This window comes from Acomys minous, assembly GCF_964271855.1.
Source record: "Acomys minous genome assembly, chromosome: 2".
Lineage (NCBI taxonomy): Eukaryota > Metazoa > Chordata > Mammalia > Rodentia > Muridae > Acomys > Acomys minous.
The window spans coordinates 64,755,204-64,779,176 of record NC_140484.1 but is presented as its reverse complement, the minus strand read 5'-3'; the positions used below and the strand labels follow the sequence as shown (position 1 = coordinate 64,779,176).

The window sequence follows — 23,973 nt, the reverse complement described above, 5'->3', positions numbered from 1 at the left end:
GGTCAAATGCTGGGAACCGGGAGTTAACTTTGACAAACAGCTTGTTCAGGGGGAAAGCTTAATGACTGTGTTTGGGTCTCGAGAATTGATGGCTAGAAGCAGACCACTACAGGTACAGCAAAAACAAAACAAAACAAAAAACAACAACAACAAAAAAAAAAACAACAAAAAACAAAAAAACAGATGCTCTCACACCATTTCTACAAACAGTACGCCTCAGCCATGACTTAGCATTTGGGATTTTATGTTTTAAAATCCACCAAGAATATATATGCATACACACACACACACACACACACACACACACACACACACACACACACGCACACACACACACACACCCCTATATGTCACTAGGACACAGGAACCAATTAAAAGATATTTTAATGGCCAAAGCAGAATTAATTTGAACAACAAAATAACACAGAGTGGATTACAATCTGAAGTATATGATAAATATCCATGAAATCCATATTATCATAAACAAATACAGAGGAAGATGGGGGAAATAAACAAATTCCATAAGCACGAGACTTTAGGCCATCTAGATACCTACTTGTCCCTCAAGGACAGGCAGCATTCTTTTCCCTCCTTAGCAGCAGGTGTGTAGTGACTTAATAGCATTGGGTAACTAGGAAAAGAAAGGACTTGACGGTGGGGAAGACTGAACAGACTGTGGTCAGCACTAGCATTGTGCCAGTCTCAAGTGCGGACCTGAAAAGATGTAGGAAGAGTGAGACTTTGCTCTGTTCTTCACTGCAGAGCTCAGTGCTACCCAGAGGAAAGCATTAGACAATCCCAGTTGAGGCACGCTCTAGATTAGAGTCCTCTGACCTCTCCTGGAGACTGTCAAGGTCATTCAAAACAACCAAAGCCAGAGAAGAGGCCACAGGTAGGGGAGTCTTGGGGAAAACGGGGATAGGAGGAGGACTCCACCATAGGCTTCAGAGACGGGATGAGAATGTCAGGGGAGAAACTAAGGAAGTCTGAATAAGGTTGGATTTCATTAACAATGACCTATTGTTGGGGTTTGATAGCTGTTCGAAGTGAGAGGGGACGAGGCAGGAAACACAAAGCAATTATGGAATTTATGTGTGGCATTGGTAAATCTAAAGCTGTTCGGATGTGGACACTTCGATTTGGAAATCTAGCAAAAGAAATCTTTGGGTGTAGTGCCTGTTATAATCAACATTTCTTCTTACTGCCCCTGATCTCCAATGGGCAGGTTACTATAAATACGTGCCATGTTGGGGAAAACACAGTTCTTTTTATATGTGGTGCCCATGGTGCATACTCAGTGGGCCTGAAGACTGCCTCCAAAATGGCAAAGCTTAAGGCAGTGATGGAAACTCAAAGATTTTAATATATGTGGCCCTAAAAAAAAAAACAAAAAACAAAAAAAAACAAAAACAAAAAAACAAAAACAAAAAAAACAACTCAATATAGCTCTGAAAATTCTAATTTGTGTCCAATTTCCCTTGTTAGAGAGGGATACGTTTTTAATTTTAAATAATTTAATTTTTCTCTTTATTCAGACTCTCATGACAATGCAGTAAAAGGCATGGATATACACCATTGAGAACCTGGGTGGGTCACGGGGACATACCGAAAAATCAGGTTATCAGCAGCACATAAAATCAATGTAAAAGATAATCTTTGCACATGAGCCATGTGAGTTGAACAAATAGTGTGCCCCACAACATTAAGGATTTGGACCACTTGGTCCCTAGATGGTAGCCCTGTTGGCAGTGGAGTCTTGCTGGAGAAAGAACATCATCGGGGGCATGTTTTGAAGGTTTATATCCTCTCTCTGGTTTCAGTTATGGTTTCTGTGTGGTTGAAGATGTGACCTCCCAGCTTCTAGCTCCTACTGCCATATTCCCCACCCCCCCCCACCATTATGAATCCTTCCTCTGAAACCAAAGCCAAAAGAAACTCTTTCTTCCTTCAGTCACTTTTGGTCATGCTGCTTCATCATAGCGACAAAAAGTAACGAGCACATGAACATTCCACAATGACAAAAGTTGCAGACACCCAGTGGTCCTGCATATTAGGTATTATTCTTCCAGGGCCTGAGGACCAAAACCCAGGGCTTCAGACACGTTATGCCATCTCCATCCCTATCCTAGTTGCTACAATGTGATTTGACAGACTTGCCTGTGGACACTCTTCTGGACACTCTCTCTCTCTCTCTCTCTCTCTCTCTCTCTCTCTCTCTCTCTCTCTCTCTCTCTCTCACACACACACACACACACACACACACACACACAGACAGACAGGAAGAACAGGAACACTTTTCAGAAAGTGAACTTGAAATTTTGGTTGTCAAAAAAATATCAATGTTGCCCTCACAACTGTTGACCAAGTAACTGTGAAGAACCGTCCTCACTGGTTGTGTGTTGTGATACCTCAGGAGAACAAAGGTGACAGACCCTCATCCTTCATGTGATGTGAAATTACCAAAGTTACACTAACGTGTGTCAAATTACTTTGGTGGGGGCGGGGAAATAAGCTCTGTAGCTGAAAGTAGAACTTGAGACCCCAAATCATTTGTATAATTCATGTGTTTTAAAAGATAACCCCAGTCTCTCCCAATAAAAGCTTCCAGGCTGAGAAAGGATGTGGATCCACACACTATCAGTAATTGTTATAAACATCATCTCAGCATAAATGTGGGTGGCAGGGGGGAAACTGAACGTGGGCTTTATGGGAATGCTTTGTGCCACCTCTGCAGCTTTTTAATACTTCTGAGCCCATTCTAAAGTAAGTCAACTTTGAAAACCACATGGTGGCAAGTATTTATCCCAACTTATCACAGTTCGTGAGCTTCCCCCAAGCAGAAGGGGCCTCACTCGGCCTTGTATCTCAGACCCCATGATGAAAGGAGAGAAACAGCTCTTCAAAGTTCTCACCTGACCTTCACCCTTGTGCGCTCTCTCTCTCTCTCTCTCTCTCTCTCTCTGTCTCACACACACACACACACACACACACACACACCCCACACCATGAAAAGAACCAAGAAAGAATAGGCTTTTGAGATTCAGAAGGCTTTTAAAGGAAAAATAAGTGAGAGTTGAGATAAGTAGAGAGAAAGAAGGAAGGCATGCACTGGCTTTAGAGGCCACCTAAGATCTTGGAAAGGCAGTTCTAATGAAGTATTAGAAACCACTACCCACAAGAGGAGGAGAGCACAGGAGATGGACAGCTAGAGAACATGAGCCACCCTTCTCAGACCGCTGGTTACGAAGGGACAGTTGGGAGCAGCCACTCGACACAGAGCTCAGCTCACTGTTCTTGGCTTGGGAAATGTCAAGCTTATGTGTTCAAGCGGAATCTGCCTCTACTGTTGTAATGAGTCATTACTGGATATTTGAAACCTACCATCTGCTAAGGGGAGCTCTGGGCCCCTCTTTAGTCCTTTGGCCTCTTATTTTTCATTTCATGTACAATTTCCATAATTTCATTGTGATGTGAGGAAGCTGGAAATTAGACATTTCCTGAAGCATTCAAAGGCCGAGTTCTACCGAGAGCACCTCACGCTCAATCAGGGCTCATGTCTTCCCTGGGTCTCAGCTCAACTTTTCCAAGACATGACGTGGAGATGGGTCCCCAAAGACACCTTAAGCTCCTCAGCATCACCTTACATTGGCACAGGAGTGTCCTGGCCCCAGAGTATCTTGAAAGCCATCGCTCCCGTTCTTACAATATCCCCCAAGAGGAAAGAGAGTGGTGATATAATACCCCGATGCCAACTAGCTCACCCACAGAAGGCTGGAGGCTCCCTAACCCCAGCAAGGCCACATCCTTCCCCACCTCCCCTCCCCTCCTTCAAACCATCACCGGCAGTGACAGCTTTTAACAAGAGAGAAAGATAGAGACAAGGAGGGCATCTCCAATTGCACCCCTGTCTCATTGACTAGCACGTCAGCACTGCATATAATCTTAATGCCACCCCAAACTTCTAAACCTTGTACTCTCATTAAAACCCCTAAAGGCATTTAAAAGTATATTAATTTATACTTTTATACATGTATAGTGCTTTGGGTGATGATCCCTCATTATCTTCACTTGTAGTGGTTCTAAGCTTCCCTAATACAGTTCCTCGTGTTGTGGTAACCCTCAACCTATTATTATTATTATTATTATTATTATTATTATTATTATTATTATTATTATTATTATTAACTATTCCTCCTCCTCCTTCTCCTGCTACTACTACTACTACTACTACTATTTTGGATTTTTGAGACATGGTTTCTCCATGTAACAGAGCTCTGGCTGTCCTGGACTCACTTTGTACATCAGGCCAGCCTGCTTCTACTTCATACTATAATTTTGCAACTGTTATGAATCATAATATAAATATCTGATATGCAGAATATCTGGTATGCAACCCCTATGAAAGTGTCATTTGACCCTCCAAGGGGTCATGACCCACAGGTTGAGAGTCACTGTTCCCTTGCCTCCTCCCTCTCACACAGAATCTCTTCTTCCCAGGCCTTCCTACTTCCATGCCCTTTTGTGTCTGTGATCCACTACATTTAAGTAGAGGTGCCTAACTGGGCTCGGTGGCATATGCCTGTAATCCAGCACTCAGGGAGGCAGAGACAGGGGGATCTCTGTGAGTTCGAGGCCAGCCTGGTCTACAAACCCAATTCAGTGCAGCCAAGGCTACACAGAGAACCTTGTCTCAAAACCAAAAACAAATCAGAGGTTCCTGTTGAGCATAGATGTGGGGCTATGTGCTCAAGTGTGGGAAATGTATCAGTGGTGCACCCCTGAGGAACACAGGGGATTTTTAAAGGGAAGATTCTTGGGCGTTCTCCTAACCAAAGGAGAAAGATCACTGATAATACACTCTAGGCAGTTCTAATACACATGCACACAGACTGAGAGCCAGTGAACATGATAAACTAATGATGTGGGGAAAACATGCCAAATGGGAATCCTTCTTCTTTGGGGTTGACCATGGTGACAGCTCCTTCTGTATAGCCAGGGGCCAGACACAGGCAGTGTCTAACATTGCTAATATACTGGCAGGTGTACCTGATGCTCCCTGCTGCTACTGTCAGCCTCGCCAGTTCTCCCCACTGCCTCCCTCTCTTTCTTGATAATGTCCCATCTTTATCACTGCTGGGGACCCAGGGGTGAGATGGTGGGTGCCCATTATGCACAGTGTGCTGGTTATAAATTTAGCTCTGTCCTGTTCCTTGAACATCAATTGTTTGTACCCTAGCTCTGTGAAACTCAATGGAAAAGGTAAAAATCTTGTATCTCTTAGAAGGTCTTTCCTGGCCTTCCTTACCACAACGTACCTCCCCATGCAACCCTAGAAAAGAGTACTGCTTCCATTCGAATGACAATCTGAATTTACTTACGTGTCCCTAACCAGAATATAAGCATAGGGGGCAAAGGCTTGTCCACCTCTTTTGTTGACTATACGCCCAATGCCCACTGCATAAGGTGTACTTCTAAAAACCAGCCAAGTCAAAGGAAGCAGGGGACAGGACAATGGAAATTTGTTTCTGAAACACAATGGGCCCATTTAGGCTTCACAAATACTTTACTAGGAGAAGACTGTGTGTGGAGTGTTGCTGTAGTTTCAAAGTCAAATCTTGACTGCTGCTGATAAATACAGTGGATAAACAACTGCAGACACTAGCCAGGTCAAATAGATGCCTCTATGGCATGGAGAATTCCATGTTTACCACATTAATAGACCATCTATATGGGTTCTATTCATGCAGGGTTTTGCCAGTTACCCACATGTGAGAATGTGTTGCAATTCTGGTCACGTAATGTTAATGTCACAGCTGTGAGCTGAGATGAGCCCTGTGGCATCAAACACTATGAAAGCTGTCACCAACTCACCAACCCTCCTTTGTCCTCATTCTTTTAAACACTGCCAGTGCTGTGGAGTCACTTGAATGCAATTACTTTAGCCCATCTCCCATTCCGGTTCCACTTCTGGTATGGGATCCTGTAGGAGTTAGGAACTGTACCCAACAGCCATGGTGCTTCCTAGTTTCTGTTGATGCACATGGAAGAAGCGTGGGCAGCAGTGGTGTACCGCTTTCTCTTTATATGTGCCTCATGGCACCTGCCAGATGGCCAGTGAACATGAAAGATGACGCCAAGGCCAGAAGCCAGAACAAAACATAATTGGATGACACTAGTGGTGAGCCGTCAACTTGGCAGCCTGTTGCACTAGTTCTCCCATGGAGTGATGACACATAAAACACAGGATACTCAGTCAGACCTCTAACTCTGATGAACTGTATTGGGGCATGAAGACCTTTTCAGAACACATATGTCCCAAATATTATATGGAATATATTTATGCTAAGAAAATACCCCTCACTGTTGATCTAAAATTCAAATCTAAACAGATATACTGAGATATTCTGTACTTTTATACACTGGTTCTGGCAAATGTACGCCCAGGAAAATTCCTTATCATGTTTTTCTACCACACCACACAGAAGTGTGTGTGTGTGTGTGTGTGTGTGTGTGTATGTGTCTGTATGTCTGTGCCTGTGTGTATATGTATATATGTGTGTCTGTGTGTGTCTGTATGTAGATGTGTCTGTGTGTGTATGTATATGTGTGTGCATGTGTATATGTATGTATGTGTGTGTGTCTGTGTGTGTCTGTATGTATATGTGTGTGCCTGTGTATATGTATGTATGTGTGTATGTCTGTGTGTGTATGTATATGTGTGCGTGTCTGTCTGTCTGTCTCTCTCTCTCTCTTTCTCTGTGTGTGTGTGTTTGTGTGTGTGTGCGTAGAGATAAAGAGACAACTTGAAAAAACTGATTCCCTCTTTCCACCATATGGGTTCTGGAGACTGAGCTCAGATTATAAAACTTGGCAACAAGCATCTTTACTCACTAAGCATCCTGCTAACCCAGTGTCTATAACTTTGGTAAGTAGTATATTTCTCTTTCTTCGCATCCCTCATGTCCTAATAAGCCTGCCCAATTGCACGATGAGAGTTTTTGTTTTGGTTCGTTGGTCGGCTTTTACTGTTTCATATTTCTCCTTGGAAACAGCACCAGTGAGTGCCACCACTTCCTTGTCCTCCAATACACACAACTTGGGACCTCTCTATCAGACAGATTTTTCCCCCCCGAAGTGCAGATTGGGCATTTGGCTCCTTTAGTTGTGCCACTAACCTCCCCTAAAACATTTTCAAATGCGAGGGCTCTGGGAGATAAATGAAGGATATAAATCATCCCATCTGTCCCCACAGAGGGGCCTGGGGACCGTCCTGGAAAGCTACATGGATTTCCACAGTCTCAACTGGTATTTTTTTTAAAGTCTGTTTTCTATCATGAACAAATGATCCAAAAATACTTGCATGGAGCACCAAGACAACCCCATCAGAGTGCTCTCTCCAAAGGACTCAGGTTTCTATGGACGCCATCGTCTGCTGCTGCTATGCGTTCTGAAATTTAAGAAAGTCATGTCTGTTTGGCAGATGAAGCTCACCAAAGTATTAACTGGCAAAATTCCAATTATTTATGTTACATCAAAAAAGGTGCAAATCAAACATGCCAAAAGTAAACAAGATTTAGACTGTACTAAAACTCATGGAGTTTTTTTTTTAAGTTGTCTGAAAACATTTCTATTAATAATCAACTGGGAGAAAAACAAAATGTTGATTAAATCAACATGAATACAAAAAAATAGTTGTCATTCAAGTAAACTGAATGCAGAAGTTATATGTCTGGTAATGTAATCTTTTGCATTTAATTGGAAATTTATTTTTAAGTGCTAGGAATTGAACCCAGGGCTTCATGCATGCTAGATGAATACTCCATTGCTAAGCTACAATCTCAGCAGCCCCTTAGATAGTTTTTTTTTTCAGATTTATTACTATTGCATGAAGGTACTATTATATGTATATGAATGTTTGCTTGCGTTACATATTTACACCTTTTGCATAACTGGTGTCCACACAGTCCAGAAGAAAATGCCAGCTCCGTATAATTGGGTTCACATGTGGCTGTGAGCTGCCAAGTATGAGTGCTAGGAACTGAACTCAGGCGCTCTGTAAGAGCAGAGCAAGAGGTTTTAACTAATGAGCCATCTCTCCACCTCATCTCCAAATTAATCTTAATTGACCCGCCATTGCTGAGCTTCTCGTTAGAGCTGTACCTCCGGAATTGGACTCATTTTTAACTCCCATAAAAACAGCTCTCATTACAAAGGAACAAAGTTTGCACCAAACTGGGTAAAGACATGAACATTTGGTCAACACAATTTTGAAACTTCTGCCTTCTCAAAGCTGAGGACCGAAAAAAGAAAGAATGGAAGGAAAACAAACAAACAGCTGACCTTTGCCGGGAAGCTCTGTCCTGGGATCCCAGGGTCCTTGCTCAGAAAGGAGGCTCTGGTCACTTCATAAGCTCCTTTCTGGTCCCATAAATTCACCCCTGAATAAAAAAAAAAGCAGCTGGGTTTTCATTCTGGTGGAAGAATTTGGCATCAGAAGCTTATTACAAAAATGACACAGTGAAAATACTTGGATGTTGAGCGAGTCCAGGGAAATGCTAGAACCCATCAGATCACTGCAGCATTAAAACCGAATGAATTCTCTGTCAATCTCAACATTAAAATATTGTACCTTAAAGACAACAAATTGATTTTTTTGTAATCCACGTTGGATTATTAGTTCCGACAAAGTATATAATTCAGCTCTTACATTAGCAAGCAAAGTGTACATGCAGTGACTTTTAAAAATGATAAATTAGTGCCTCACTTAAGATCAACTCTATTAAAAGCCCCAAGGCCTTAGCTGTATTAAGACTAAATCCATTTACTTAAGTCTCTGTGAATCTGTTAGACACAATGCCAGGTCTCCTCTGGGCACTTAGAAAGTCTAATTTTATATGCTCGGGTAAGTGATTCTATAGATAAAATTAATTTGCCAGTTCAGACTGACTAGACTGGTTTATTCATTTATTTATTTTTAAATAAAATCATTTGAAAGGCTATCTCATGCACTTGTTTCTTGGGGGCTTGTCCGTGGCAGCTGACAGGCCACAGGTTCAATTCGGCCCCATTTCCATAAGCAAACCCGATGGAAAGAATAACATTTTTCTCTCTTCTGGCGGGTGTATCGTTTTCATAACTAGCATGGTGATTTCTCTGGACTTGCTCTCCTATGAGGTCACACGCTTGCTATTTGGTGGGCCCACAGCATGGGCCTGGAGGTGAGGGATGGGACCAGATTCCCCCCACGTGTTATTCCCATTTCTTCAGCCAGAATCTATGATTTTCAGACCTGAGTCATAATCGCACAGTTTCAAGTTACTAAAGACTTTATATTTATGGGGCACAAACGGTATTGAAATTTTAATCCTAGACATTTTACAATTCCCTTAATACTTCTAAATCCACACCGTTTTATCATTCTTGGTGTGGAAGTCTGCAGTTATAGTCAGGTTACAAAAGGATTACTACTGGAACGTTAACTGTCTCATGTAGCCTTTCCAGAACATTCTCAAGCTGGCCTCAAGCATTCTAAACTCCTGGTTGTTGAATAGCAAGGGGTGAAAAGTCAGGAACATGTCCAGATGCAGAAGAATGGGCTGGGTACCTCAGCTACATTGGAAAGAGGGAGAAAGGGACATGGGTACAGGTCAGGTAAGGAGGGGAGGAGGGCAAAGCTGCTTGTGATGGTTAATATTCATTACTAGTGGCCAAAGCTAGTAAAGAAGCCGCTGGATATGTCTGAGAGGGTGTTTATAATTGGGTTAACTGAGGTGGGAAGACCCACCTTAAAGTCATTTTCCTATGGTTCCAGGTGCAATTTAAAAAAAGAAAAGTGAGCCAAGCAACAGCATTCAACGTCTGCTTCCTCACTGTGGATGCAATGGGACCAGAGCCTCAGATTCCAGCCGCCATGCCTTCCTCTCTGTGATGGACTGTTCCCTTGTGCTGTGAGCTTAAGAGCTTCCTTCCTTAAGTTGTTTTTGTTAAGCAAGAAAAGAAAACAACCCGGTGCTCAGGATGTCATAAATGCTCAGAGACGAATCCACGTGTGAGAGATGACATCTGTACACACAGGGGAGCATTAGCTAGAGAGAAAAGAAGGGGCTGTCTGGATGGAAGACATCAGAAGTCTACCCTGCTGCAGTGGGTCATGCTGACCACCTGACTACCTTTCGTCTTCATCTGGTGGCCTCCAGAGGGCTCACAGGTTGTGCATCAAGGGCTTGCTATCATAGCTTTCTGGTTCCATTCTTGGTTGTCATCTCCTCCTCCTCCTCCTCCTCCCCCTCCTCCTCCTCCTCCTCCTCCTCCTCCTCCTCCTCCTCCTCTTCTTCTTCTTCTTCTTCTTCTTCTTCTTCTTCTTCTTCCTCACAGAGCAGGTTCTGCCTTGGTCGTGCTTGTGGATGCTCTAGACTTGATGCTTCCATTCAGAAAACTCATTCTGTCTGTTCAGGCCAGCGCTTCCTATTGTCACCTGAGGCTAGCGTTTTCTATCTGCAATATGGAAACCCTGGTTTCTTTAATACACTCTATCCCAGAAGACTCGGCAGTGTCAATCCTACGTCCAACATCTGAGCACAGAGGGAGTTTCCCTATGTTGTGCAGAGTAGGCACAGAGACAGTAGAATGAACATGAGCCGAGCATCCTTGATCTAAATATCCAACTTTGGAAACCACCCCAAACGCGGGTATTCTTGAACTTGAGATGCTGCCATCAGTGTAAGATCCTGTGCCTGATACCTTGTGATGTCACAGTCACCACGTAGGTACTCTAACACTGAATGTGGTACTGACTATTTACAGAAGGTGTGTGTTTAAAGAGCACGTGAAACATAAATGAGCCCTGGGAGATGGCTCAGCCTATATAGTGCCTGCCATGCAAGAATGGGGATCTGAATTCGGATTGCCAGTACCCACATGAAAGCAAGGTATGTCAGTGTGCATCTACAACCCCCACATTAGGTGGGGGAGGCATGCAGACACAGGTGGATCACTGAAGACACAGATGGATCACTGAAGCTCACTGACCAGCCAGTCTAGGCAATCAATGAGTTATGAGCTCGGCAAGAGAATAATAATGTTTCAGCAGCAGCAACAACAACAACAACAAAAACAACGTGGGAAGAAATAGAGGAAGAAACTCAATATTGACCACTGTCTTCCTTTCACACATGCACACAAAAACATGTATACACTAAAATTTTTGTTTTATACAAATAGAAATGAATTTTTGTGTTTCAACATGAGTTCTAGCTCTAAAATATCTGGTAATGCCTAGGCATATGCAAATATTCTAGAATCTAGACAATAATTTTTTAAATAACTTCCAGTCCAAAATGGCGACCGGAAAAGGCACTCAGCCTGTAAGGCTGCTTCAGAGGACAGTGCACGTGCTATGAAAGGAGACTGGGGGAGGAGCTCTGCATCCTGCACCCTCTTGCATCATGCTTGAATCTCTCCTCCAAGTTCAACATTGCCTCAAAAAAAAAAAAGGCAATAGCGTGCACACATGCACACACACACACACACACACACACACACACACACACACCAAAAATAAATAAATAAATAAAACATGAGAGAAGAATGTCTGGAGATGAGGCTCTTGAGGGAGAAGCCGGGAGGAAACTTTTGGAATGTTGTTGGCGTTGGGGAACACAAGAGCTGAGATATGCAGATGATCTTATGCCAAGTGCCCAGAGTGAATGTGGCCACTGGAGTCAGGTGCTACTGTCATGATGGTGGGCACAGGTGTCTTAGGGTCTGTGCCACATGAAGGCGCTTGCTGAATTATAGGCTTCCCCTGCCAGCTTTGACTTAAACTATCAATACAAGTCAATTTGTTAAACTGGTTGACAGTAAAGCTAGCTGTCCTAGAGTCTTATAAACTGGACAGAGGAAAACATCCAAAGCTAGTATCATCTATCCCCTACAACCCAACCCCAGCGAGCGAAGACAGAATGTTTCCCCATGCCTTCCAGCTATAGCAGAGAGGGGCCTGGAAGGTTTCCCTATAGGATTCAGATGCTTAAGGCAACCAACATCTTTGCATGCTCTACAGCCCACATGAGCTGCTGTCTTAGATAGGAGATGGTGCATGGTCCCCAGTCAAACCATTAGCATCTGCTCCCCCAAGAGAAAGAAATATTTTGGCTTTGGGAGCATAAGAAAGGCCTGTGGGTTGGGATCTTGGATTTGATCATGCTGAGGCCCAACAAACCCAATGTGAAGGACCTTCTCAGCCTTGGCATTCCGGGTGGCAGAGAACAACAGCTATCTCCCGACGGCCAAATGTGCCTAACATCAAACACCCTCTTCCTTCACCTACATTTTCCAGACTCTGAATCCAAAATAAGGCTCTGTTTTGGCTCCAAAGTTCTCCATGAAGAAACTTTATTTCTAGATATTCCTAGGAGGATCTAAAGGCAGACTGGGCCAATGCTTATGAGACATTTTGCAAGGCCCTGGAGAAGTTGCATAACTACACTATTTGCTGAGCACAGTGTTTACTATCTGTGTACAGGAATAATGGAGCCATCTCTGGGCTTTTTAATTGGTTGCACAATATCCCCTCCATGGGATCTGTGGTCAGAAGGCTGTTTCTTATGAGTCTTGCTTATGTATTTATGCACTAGTATTTCTTTTAGATGATACAAATAAAATTTTTATTTGTGCGGCATGGGTAGACTGGATGAATTACACACAGCTGTGAGATATCAGGATGTATTTTATGCAGCTATCTTGTTGACAAACCGTAAAAGGAGGTCTTGAATGATGCATACATTCAGAAAAATATGACCTTATAAAATGCACAGTTTGTATACAGTTTGTTTTTTCATAATCTGTATTTGGGCATCAACAAAACTCACTGTTATCTAAAGAAGAAATGTGGGCAGCTCATACTGAGGAGAACCTTCTAGCTTCGTTGATACTCAATAAACCTCACACAATCAGAAATGGGGGGCATCTCTGGGATTTGCCAGAGACTTGAACTAGGGGATGTCCCATGAAGTCTATGGGGTCACCCTAGCTGAGACTCCTAGCAGCAGGGCATATGGAGCCTGAAGTGGCTACCTTCTATAGCCAGGCAGGTCTTCCAGTGCAGGGATAAGGACACCAACCCATTCACAAAACCTTTGACCCAAAAAATTGTCCTGCCAGTAAGATGTGCATGGACAAAAATGGAACAAAGATTGAGGGAATGGCCAACCAAAGACTGGCCCTACTTGAGATTCATCCCATAGGAAAGAACCAGTCTCTGATACTATTGATGTTACTCGGCAATGCTTGTAGACGGGAGCCTAGCATAACTCCTCTGAGAGGTTTCACCCAGAAGCTGATGATAACAGATGCAGAGACCGATAGCCAAACATTAGAGCTCAGGGAGTCACATGGAAGAGTTGGAGGCAAAGATGCCACAAGAAGCGCTACCAAGTCAACTAACCTGGGCCTGCTGGGGCTCCCAGAGACTGAACCACCAAGCAAAGAGCATGCATAGGCTGGTCCATAGGTAGCGGATGCATTGCTTGGTCTTCATGTGGCTCCCCCAACAACTGGAGTGGGGCCCTTTCTGACTCTAATGCCTCCCGTTGTGTCCTGTTCACCTAACTGCCCAGTGGGAGAGGATGTGCCTAGTTCTGCAGCAACTTAATGTGCCAGGTAGAGCCTTCCCCCTCTTCTGAGGAGAGTGGGAGGGGTGAATGGGTGAAGTGGTGTGCAAGGGGGTGGAATGGAAGGAGAAGAGGTGGGCTGCATTCAGGATGTAAAGTGAATAAATACATTTTTTTAAAAAGTAAGTATATACCAGCCTCATCATGGGAAAGAAAAAAACACAGTAGATACTTTGATTCTAATGCAAATTATCTCCTACAAGAATGGACGTGTGTGCACGTGTGCGCGCACGTGTGTGTGTGTGTGTGTGTGTGTGTGTGTGTGTGTGTGTGTGTACTCTTCATCAGTGTCTGCCATTTTCAGACCTGATTAAGGGCAGCCAATGAGGATGTTATAGATTCATGTCCTCAGAAAAGCAACCTTTAATGGTGGCTTTGGATGCTACAGAAAAGGTGACAAAGACAACATCCTCAGAATGACCTAGTTACCAACAACCAAAGTCACCTAGAACACGGCTTCTGCTTGAGCCATGCCTGTTCTGGCTTGGTCCAATCCCTCCTTTGCCTAGTGTACAAAAGAGAACACTGTGGCATGCCTAACCAAGACCGTGGCGTTCTAGTGACTAAGATTTCAGCTCTCCAGAGATGGGGACCGATACCACAGCAGTAGGACACACTATCATGGAACCACCTTCCTTTCTGTGCCAATTTTCTTTATTGATTACCTTTAAGGTGGTGGTTCTCAGCCTTCCTAATGCTGTGACCCTTCGATATACAGTTCCTCACGTTGTGGTGACCTCCAGCCATAAGATTGTTTTCATCGCTACTTCATAAATAATTTTGCTACTGTTGTGAATTCTAATATAAGTATCTGTGTGTTTCCTAATGATCTTAGGTGACCCCTGTGAAAGGGTCATTTGGCTCTGGAAGGGTCAGCAGCCCACAGGTTGAGAAACGCCACTCTAAGGGATAGAATTCTCTTGGTACCATTCTCCTTCCTCTTGGGATCTCGTGGGATTAAGCAAGCACAAATGAGGCCATGTAGGAGAGGTTCTTCATGAACCATAATTGGATGAACTTGCTATAGGATATAAGAATCTGAGTGTCTAGGCTCTGTGGTCTGTTTGTGTAACTACTGCTGCGAACATCAGAAGTTCAAATTAATAATTCAAAAATGTCAAGGTTCATTTGCCAGTGAAAAGACAAAATGTTAAGAGAAAGCCAACTATCTCCCCCCACCTCCGAGTTCTTCAAAGGAAAACCCCCATCAATACTCATAGGGACTTAAAAAAGGAGGCTCAGGTGGAGGAGCCAACACAGACTTGTGATGCGCTTAAGGGAAAAAAAAAACAAAAGGTCTAATGAAAAAAAAGTTGAAGAAGCCATCTTAAGCTGAAAAGAATGCAAGGTCAAGGCCTCAGAAATTCATTTAGCATTTTATTAGCCCTGAATACCAAAGACCTACATCAAGATAGGCAGAAGCCACCCAAGGGGGTCCCTGTTTCAGGGTCCTGGGGTGATGATGTGCCCATTAACAACACAAAGATGTTCTTTGTTCAGACTTAAATCTTCAAGCTCAACTAAGAAAACACCATCATCCTTTCATCTCACCTGTACCTTCTCTACATGAAAATTAGCACTTCAACTTAAAAAATAACACATCTCAAAGATCCTCAAAAGAGTCAAAGGCAGATGAAGCTGCAAAGAGTAGCTTCCCAGTGGAGAGAACTGACAAGCTCCGCCTTGGCCCAATGATCAAGGCCAAGATCAGAAGGGATGCGCCATATGGGTGGAAGACGCTCCTGATGTGACGTGATATGAAGAACACATTGCGTGAGTCGTCTTCCTCCTCAAACCCTGTACTTTTGAGGTTGGGGAGATGGCTTAGTAAGTGAAATATTTGCCATGCAAGCACAAAGATGTGAGTTCAAACCCCAGAACATACATTCATACATACATACATACATACATACATACATACATACATACATACACACACACACACACACACACACACACACACACACACACACACACACACATATATATATATATATATATATATATATATATATATATATATATAAAGCTGGAGGTGGTGTCACCTGTTTGCACCTGTTTGTAATCTTAGCTTTGGGATAAGGGGAGAAAGGAGAATCCCTGAGGTATACCAGCCAGGCCATCTAACCTAACCAGTCCAGTGAGAAGTCATGTCTCAAAAAACAAGCAGGAGGCTGGAGACATGGTACAGCTAGCCTGTTAAGAGCACTTGCTTCTCTTGCCTATGCCTGGGTTCTATTCCCAGAACCCACACAACAGCTCACGGTCATCTGTAGCTCTAGTTCCAGGAGTTCTGAGTCCCCTCTTCTGATCTCCAAGGGCACTGCCTACATGTGATTCACATACAGGCAGGCACAACACTTGTACACATACAATAAACATAAATAGATAAAATCAGAAAACAAGGTGGGTGGGCCTTGAGAAAGTTGACTTCTGGCCACCACACACATGAACTCACACAAATACACATCTACAATTACACACACACACACACACACACACACACACACACACACACACACACACAACCTACATAACTCAGTTTCATCATAAGACATCCCCCCCCCCAAAAGATGCATCCAACAATGTTCCTGACCAGAGCGTTTAGAAACTGTCAAGCGCCATAAAACACCAGGATGATCTGAGATACAACCTCAGCCAGAAAGAGTCCAAAGAGGCATGCCAGCTACATGCACTGTGGCTCCTTTCATGGGGCTGAGAGACAGAAAAAGCACACTGGGTAAAAAGTCAAGGAAACATAATAAAGTTGAGCTTAATTTAATGTTACGATGACATTATTATCCTTGTACGTGAATTACAATGACCATGCACAGGATGCTAAAGTAAGAGGTGGGGGAGGGGGTGGGATATGGGGTTTCTGGGAAACACTTGTATTTAGCTTCTTAATGTTTTATGAATCTAAAAACTGCTATAAAATATAGGATATTTATAAAACTTTTTACAATCGAATCTGAATCTTGCAGGGATCCTTGTACAGTTCTGGAGGAGCTCAGTATAGCAAGGCTTGGATGCGGCCAGACATCCCTGGGACTGCAGGTCCTGCCAGCTGGGATGTTTGCTGGTCACCTCTCCTACAACACTGACATGTATTCGGAAGAAAGGGGAGATGCTGGGGCTGCTGTGAAGCACGCTGGAGGTCACTGACAAGGCAGAGAGGTGGGAAGGGAAAGCATCTTCCAGATACTCCAGGGCACTTTAGAGAACAGAAAAACAAACATGACGTACTGACAAAAACGGTGCTAAAACAGACTACAGGTGAACGAAAAACACCCATATGCAGCTTTGACCTGGAATGTAGCTCGATGGTTGAATACTTTTCCAGCATGTACAGGGCCCTCTGTTTAAATCTCTGTACTGCCAAAACCAGAAGAGATGCCACACATATACGATCTTGGGGGAAGTGATGTAAAATTCCTGAGGCTCAAACCCTTTATGAGTCACTGGAGGCTGAGAACCATCAATCCACCAGAGCGGACTGGCAGGAGGACAGCCATGAGGTCATGCATGTGGAAGGGACCCCTGATGCCCTCTAGTTTGGCAGACTGCTTTTTCAGATCAGTGTTTGGCAGGGAGCCAAGCCAAATGCTCATGCTGGTTTTCTTTGAGCCACTGAAATTAGGAATTCATTATGTTTCTCTTCTTTATGCTCATACAGACCTGGTTTTTTTTTCTCCTGTAATCAGCACATACTATTTTTATTATAGAGAAAAAAAATAAATGGAAAACTATCTATCATTTGGGCTCCTGATGACAAGCGCCACAATTCTCCTGGCACCACCAGGCACAACCTCGGGCATGAAGAAGACAGAGTCTGTTTAGATATGAGCGCAATTGAGTTCTGTGCAACAATCACGGTTCTGCAGAGATGCTTGGGACATCAATTTGAAGCTCTGAGAAAGCTAGTAATTGCTTCCAATAAAGGTTTCAGGTGGATTCATGCATCAAACACGCATGGTCTCTGCTACACATACCCGTAACTTGCAATGCTTGTGGGTCCCCCGTGTGTGAGGAGAAGGAAAATTTCTATCAGGAGCTTCTAACTTTCAAGTTTCAGCTGCTCAGTAGAGGCTCATACAAGCCCCATTTCACCAACTGTGAGACTGGAGGGTCATGCAGGTTTTTCTCAGGGTTAGCCCAGAAATGAATATCAGAATTAACTGCAAAATCAGAGCTGACTGAGCTTCAAATGCCATCATCACTTTGTCCCTTGGAAGAAGAGAAGCTGTTCGCTTGTAACAGTTGTGGGGGGTGGGGTGGAACGAAGGATGTCAGAACTCTTCTGAACCTACTTTGTAAGAAATAACACAGAGGGAAAAAATGGAACTAAGCATCAAAATATATAGCCCAGAAAGGATTTTTATACGTTAATAGCAAAAGTACACGCATAGTTATTTGGGGGAATCTAGAGTACTCTGCTGTAAGGCATTAAACCAGTGGTTCTCAACCTTCCTAATGCTGTGACCCTTTAATATAGTTCCTTGTGTTGTGGTGACCACCCAACCACAAAATTATTTTTGTTGCTACTGGTGTGAATTATAACGTGAGTATCTGTGCTTTCTGATGGCCTTAGGTGACCCTGTGAAAGGGTTGTTCAACTCTGAAGGAAGTCAGTAACTCAGAGGTTGAGAACCACTGCACTTAACAGCAGCGAGGAGGAAGTCACTGTGCAGTGACAAGAAGCTCTATCTCCATCTAAGAGCGCTGCTTAATAGCTTCACTCCATCTAAGGATGCTCCCTAAGATCCTTCCTCCTAGTAAGAGTACTCTCTTACATCCTTACTTCATCTCATCTAAGAGTGATCCCTAACATCCTTCCTCCAACTAAGAGTGCCCCTGGCATCGTTGCTCCATCTAAGAGTGACCCATAACACCCTCCCTCCAACTAAGCGTGCTCTCAGACATCCCTAGACCACCTAAGGGTATGCCTTAACATCCTCGCTCCATCATCTGCCATCTTACACCACACCTTTGCCAAACCAACGCCTGTTTCAGGAAAACGTGATGATTCTGTATTTCAGACAATATCTTGTCTTCCACTCTTTAAAAATGTCATAGGAGAGAGTATGTGTGTGTGCTTGTGTATGCAGGTGTGCATGGTTGTGTAGGAGGGTGCAGGTGGGCATATGTATATGGAGACCTTAGGTCAACCATGGATGTCAGTCTTCAGGGGTCATCTTGCTTTTTTGAAGGAGGGTCTCTTATTGGCCTGGGGCTTAGTCTGTCAGCTAGCCTGACTGTTCAAAAGCCAGAGGGCTCTGACTGAGGTTATAAACACGTGTGCCCTCACCTTGGCTTTTTGTTGTAAGTTCTAGGTACTGAAACCAGATCCCCTTGCTTGTATGCCGTAGTAGTTGCTATGATAGAAGACTATGACCTAGGCAAATTGTAGACGAGAGAGTTTATTTTGTCTTGTGGTTCCAGAGAGAGTATTCATAACCGTATGGCAACAGGGGCAGTAAGCTGGCTGAGCATACTTCATCTGCACCCAGGAGCAGAAAATGAAGAGAGACTATGAATACCCCAATTGATGTACCTCTTCCATTGCCTAAAGGCTCCACAAACAGCTGCCCCTATTGGAGACCAAGTGTTCAAACAATGAGCCTTTGAGCAACATTCTCATTCAAACCACCACAGACAGCAATCACTTTACTAACTGAGCCATCTCCCCTAGTCTTCTTTCTTCTCCTGACCATCCCCCTTACTGCCTCATGGAGAACTCATACTTCTGAACCTGTTGAACCTCAAATCAATATTCTTTCCATCTGTCCATCTCACCCAAGCACCGTCCAAGCTATGTCCTGAATATGCTGATCTCAGCGTCACTGCCTCTTGTCCAACATGCTTACAAACAATAATGGCTTTATCTCCATCCTTCAGTCATGACCCCCTAGTCTATATGAGGAAGTAGCCTCTTTGACACATTTTCTGTCTTAACAAGTCAACAGCTCCAGTTGAGCGTTTAGCTCCTGTTCTCTTTGATTTTTAAAACCTGCACTACTTAACTGAACAGTGCCATTGCCTGGTTTAAAAATCTACCGAATGACGCATTCATTGGTCTAATGGATTTTAGTTCTCTGAGAAGCTAGCTCTGAGATATGAGAGCCGAGAGCCAAACTGGGACAGAGTAGCTGCCAATGCCCGAAACTGGCTCCAGGCACATACAGGTTCTCCCACTAATCTTAAAAGAGAAAGACACTGGATAAGAGGAAAAATGCCTGGCAGGCCTTTTTTCTTTCTTTCTTTCAGGAGAATAGGCAGTAAGGAGCTAATTGTGTTCTTGGAGCAGAAAGGCAATCAGTGTGGTTAAAATGGAGTAAGCTGTGGCCATAGAAAGGAGACAAAATCCAGGTCATGGCAGGCTTTCCAAGGCAGAGTTTGAATTTTGAGTGTGGAGGCATAAGCAGCGTAAATCTGACTCATACTAGAAACATTTTTCCACCTAGCTGTGAAGTGTCTGAAACTTGGAGAAAAATAGATGCCAGCTCCTCCTGGGATGCAAATACAGCGCTGAGCACAGATTATAAAAACAGTAAAGGCACCCGGATAACAACCCATAGAGCAATGGCTGTACTCACCACTCTGGCCAGGAAACACTGGATAAAAATGAAATTTGCCACAAAGGGCAACAAGTTGGCGAGTTCATCTGCAGCAAGCGCCACCTTGCTTAGTCTGTTGTCACTATTTGACCACCTCCTTAGATCCTTTAACGCCCTCTCCCGATGCCTTCCCTCTCATCCTTTTTCATTTCTCCTTCTTCCCTGTGGAGCAGACTCTGTTCTCAGAACTTCATGTGACCTCCCCAACCCTCCTCAAAGCAGCTACTGTACTTTGGTACCCTTCCTCTCAGCCTCAGTTTCTCTTCAGCCCTTCATCTTGTTTGATTCCTTCATTCACTTATCATGATATAAACTTATTTTATCTATCTACCCTTTTGTCTGTCTCTACCGCCTCACATTTAATCAAAAGTGGGTACACCCAAGGGCAGAGACTTTGACTGTTTAGTTTACTGCTATATTCCCAGGTATTTGTGCAGAGAAACACTATGGCTGGTTGTCGGTGGTGATGATATAGGGGTGAGGTTTAGGATTGGGGATCCAGAACTTGATTTCCACCCCACTTCACTGGACTGACAGGCGGTAGCAGGGTCTGCTCCCTTGCAGGGTGACCCACAGAACACAATCCACATGAGCCTTTTTTTTTTATGAGCCAAAATTCCAATTTACTTATTTTTAATGAGAAAGAAGTGCTGTGTCAACCTCAGTCCTCATTTAAAACATTTGGCTCATTATCTGCCTAGCAGGAAGGCTTCCTTCAGGAGCCAAATTAAGATCAGAACAGGCAAATAAGGGGCCATAATAGAAACTGTCATCTCGGGAGCCAGATCTTGCTTTCTCTGTTCAAGAGGGTCCACCTGCTATGCTGGTCAAGGGAGCGCTAAGCCCCAATGGGTAAGCCAAAACTTAGCATGGGTTCATCACAGGCATTTCAGGTTCATTTTCTATAAACCTCTTGAGTTCCTCGAGGCCAGCCCTCCAGTGCGTATTAACTCATGATGTAGTTCAGTCTTTTGACACCATTGAGAATATTTCCTTTTCCTCCTGAGAAAAATGTGCTTGGCGTTTCAGCATTAGTAATAGGCTTAGAGACACATCCCATACATTCCTGTGGGGAGATATCTTTTGAATTGGAAAAGGCAGTGGGAGAGACTCTCCCCTCCCTCCCTTCCCAACGGGAAACATTTACTTCTACAGACTCCTGTGGTCTGTTTGGGATGAACTGGGACTGGGTGGGGAAACAAAGGCAGCAGGGGGTGGGAGTGGGGGAGGAGATGGGGAGGCAGAGGGATGGGGGTGGGTGCACCCTGATGACTAAGGATAACGATGAGGCAGCCTGGATGTGGGTGTAACATGATTTTGGTTTTCTAGCTGTTGGTTCTGAACGTTATTCTTTGAAAATCCTATATTACATAGCCAAACAGAACAATACAGAGCTATTAAAATGTAGAATTCAAGCCCCAAGTTCTGAGAACTTCTAATGTATTTAACTTGGCAAGAATGTGTTAGGCATATGGCTTGACCTAGGAGCATTTTTAACAGTGTTGACTGGCATTCTCATGTTCTCAGTTTTAAAACTAAACAGCTTTGGTGTCTCCAAATCCTTGCTTTGCTTTAAATGAAGCTTTCCTAAGTGCAAATTTCTCAATTTAGAAGCTTTTTAAATGTTTAAGCATTGGAAGTTTTCCCCTCCTACGCTAATACCCACTTTTCCTCTGATCTCTTCTCAGAGAAGACGGTGCCAGTCCCAACCTAGGCTGGCTACAGGTGCCAGGTCAGAACACAAAGACCAAGGAACAGAGATTCGAAGCCTTGGTTTAATGTCCACACTGATCCTGCATCCTCCATCCTCTATACATGGACTCTGAAAAGCCAGACTGGTTCCCTGTCCTGGGACAGCGTAGCTGTCAATGCCTCAAGCTCACTCATTCATTTCTTCTCTTAGCCTCTAACCATACCATGTATTTCCATGAGCAAAAATTAAAGAAACAATGAGTGCTTATCGACTTTAATCGAGGTAACCCATTGGAACCTCAAAAGGCAGAAAAGCCTTCAATGGCTGCCCTTCGCTAGTGCTGGCAATGCAGCTGGAAGGATTGCATGTGGCTAGGGGGTGCCTTAGTTCCTTTGCTGTGCCTCAGATATCTTGTCTCTAAAAGTAAGGTGAATGGGTTCTGAGGAATTATATCCAAGGTTGACTTCTGGCCTCTACATATATGTACACACATCCTCACTGCACCCCCAAGTATGTGCACTTCCTCTTGCACACATGTCAACACATGAACATACCTGTGCATGCACACAAATAAAAAAAAAATCAATGTTTAAAATCTTAGCATTGGCACTGAGAGATGGCTCAGTCGGTAGAGGAACTTGCCAGAAAAGCCTGATAACCTGAGTTTGATCACTAGACGTCAATATGAAGATGGAAAGAGAGAATTGACTGCGTAGATTCCCTGACCTCAGATGTGCAGCATGACATAAATGCCCCACACATATGTTGTGTTCATCTTCCCTCCCTCCCTCCCTCCCTCCATCACTCTTTTCTCCTCTCCCTCACACAGGAACAACAATTGTTTACCATTTTAGAGTTAGCATTGCAGAGGGAAGGAAGGAAGGAGAGGCCTCCTCTGAGCCACTGCCCATGTTCTTTCCTCAAGTCCCATCCACTTCTGCCCATGGGGAGTAGCGCACTTATCAGAGAGCACTTAGAGGGTAAACACACTCTGAGCTGATGAACATCCTCAACCACAGCTGAGACATCACCGAAAAGCTTCCATGGGGAGAGTTCTGACGTCACGGGCCTGGGGAGGAGGGGTAAGGCTTCTTAGGTTGGAAAGACGCCTAGTGAACGGACTCCTCCTCTCCACTGCCCCTCATGACTGTCTCCTCTCTGCCCACAAAGGGGGAAAGTTAAGGAGATGGGTATGCATCTGAGCTGAGGCCACTCATAAGGTAATAGTATGAACTTGTCTACTTTCAAGCTCTGTTGTAAAAGAATGTTCCTTGTTGTTCAACAAGACAACTGACTTCTCCTGCCCCTGTCTCACAGATATTTCCAAATTCACTAATCTCTCATCTCTGAGGAGGGTTCCACGACAATCTTTTTGCTTGAAAATAAATAGTAAAGTTGGCTCCGGGTCAATTCACCAGATTTAGAAAATAAAAACATACGTGCCCAGTACAGCCTGTACAATTTGTACTTCATGTGTGTGTGTGTGTGTGTGTGTGTGTGTGTGTGTGTGTGTGTGTGTATCCATATATATATATGGATAAATTAAGATATATAGATATATATATGGATAAATTAAGATATATAGATATATATATGGATAAATTAAGATATATAGATATATATATGGATACACACACACACACACACACACACACACTTGGTGTTTCCATGACGTCTTCTATTTTGCCTGACAACCCCAGATCCAGACTTCTTTTAAATACTTAGAGGTCCTACATGGAAGAAAACTTCATTCGGGGAAATGTTCTAATTTTAAAGTGTAAAGTTAACATGAGAATGCCTCAAATAGAGTCAGCTTCCATCAATTCACAGTGCAGATGGCCATCTATTCTACAACACAAAACCCAAGGCCCACTAACCTGGTGACATATTGAAGGAGGCAGTGATATTACCCCACTGAAGAACATACCTTTGGCAATCAGACAGGGGGTTCTAACACGCAACCCCTGGAAGACAAAGTCTACACACACCCAAG

The 23,973-nt window shown here is 43.7% G+C and overlaps 1 protein-coding gene across 2 annotated transcripts in view; it reads right to left on the bottom strand.

The window, feature by feature from the left end:
* ADAM12 (ADAM metallopeptidase domain 12) overlaps window positions 1-23,973 on the bottom strand; it is a 320,214-nt gene that overhangs the window by 261,873 nt on the left and 34,368 nt on the right. For both annotated transcript variants that reach the window (XM_084751157.1, XM_084751158.1), the window contains exon 2: window positions 8,341-8,438. In XM_084751157.1, coding sequence (XP_084607283.1) covers window positions 8,341-8,438 — 98 coding nt within the window. The remainder of the gene's footprint in view (window positions 1-8,340; window positions 8,439-23,973) is intronic.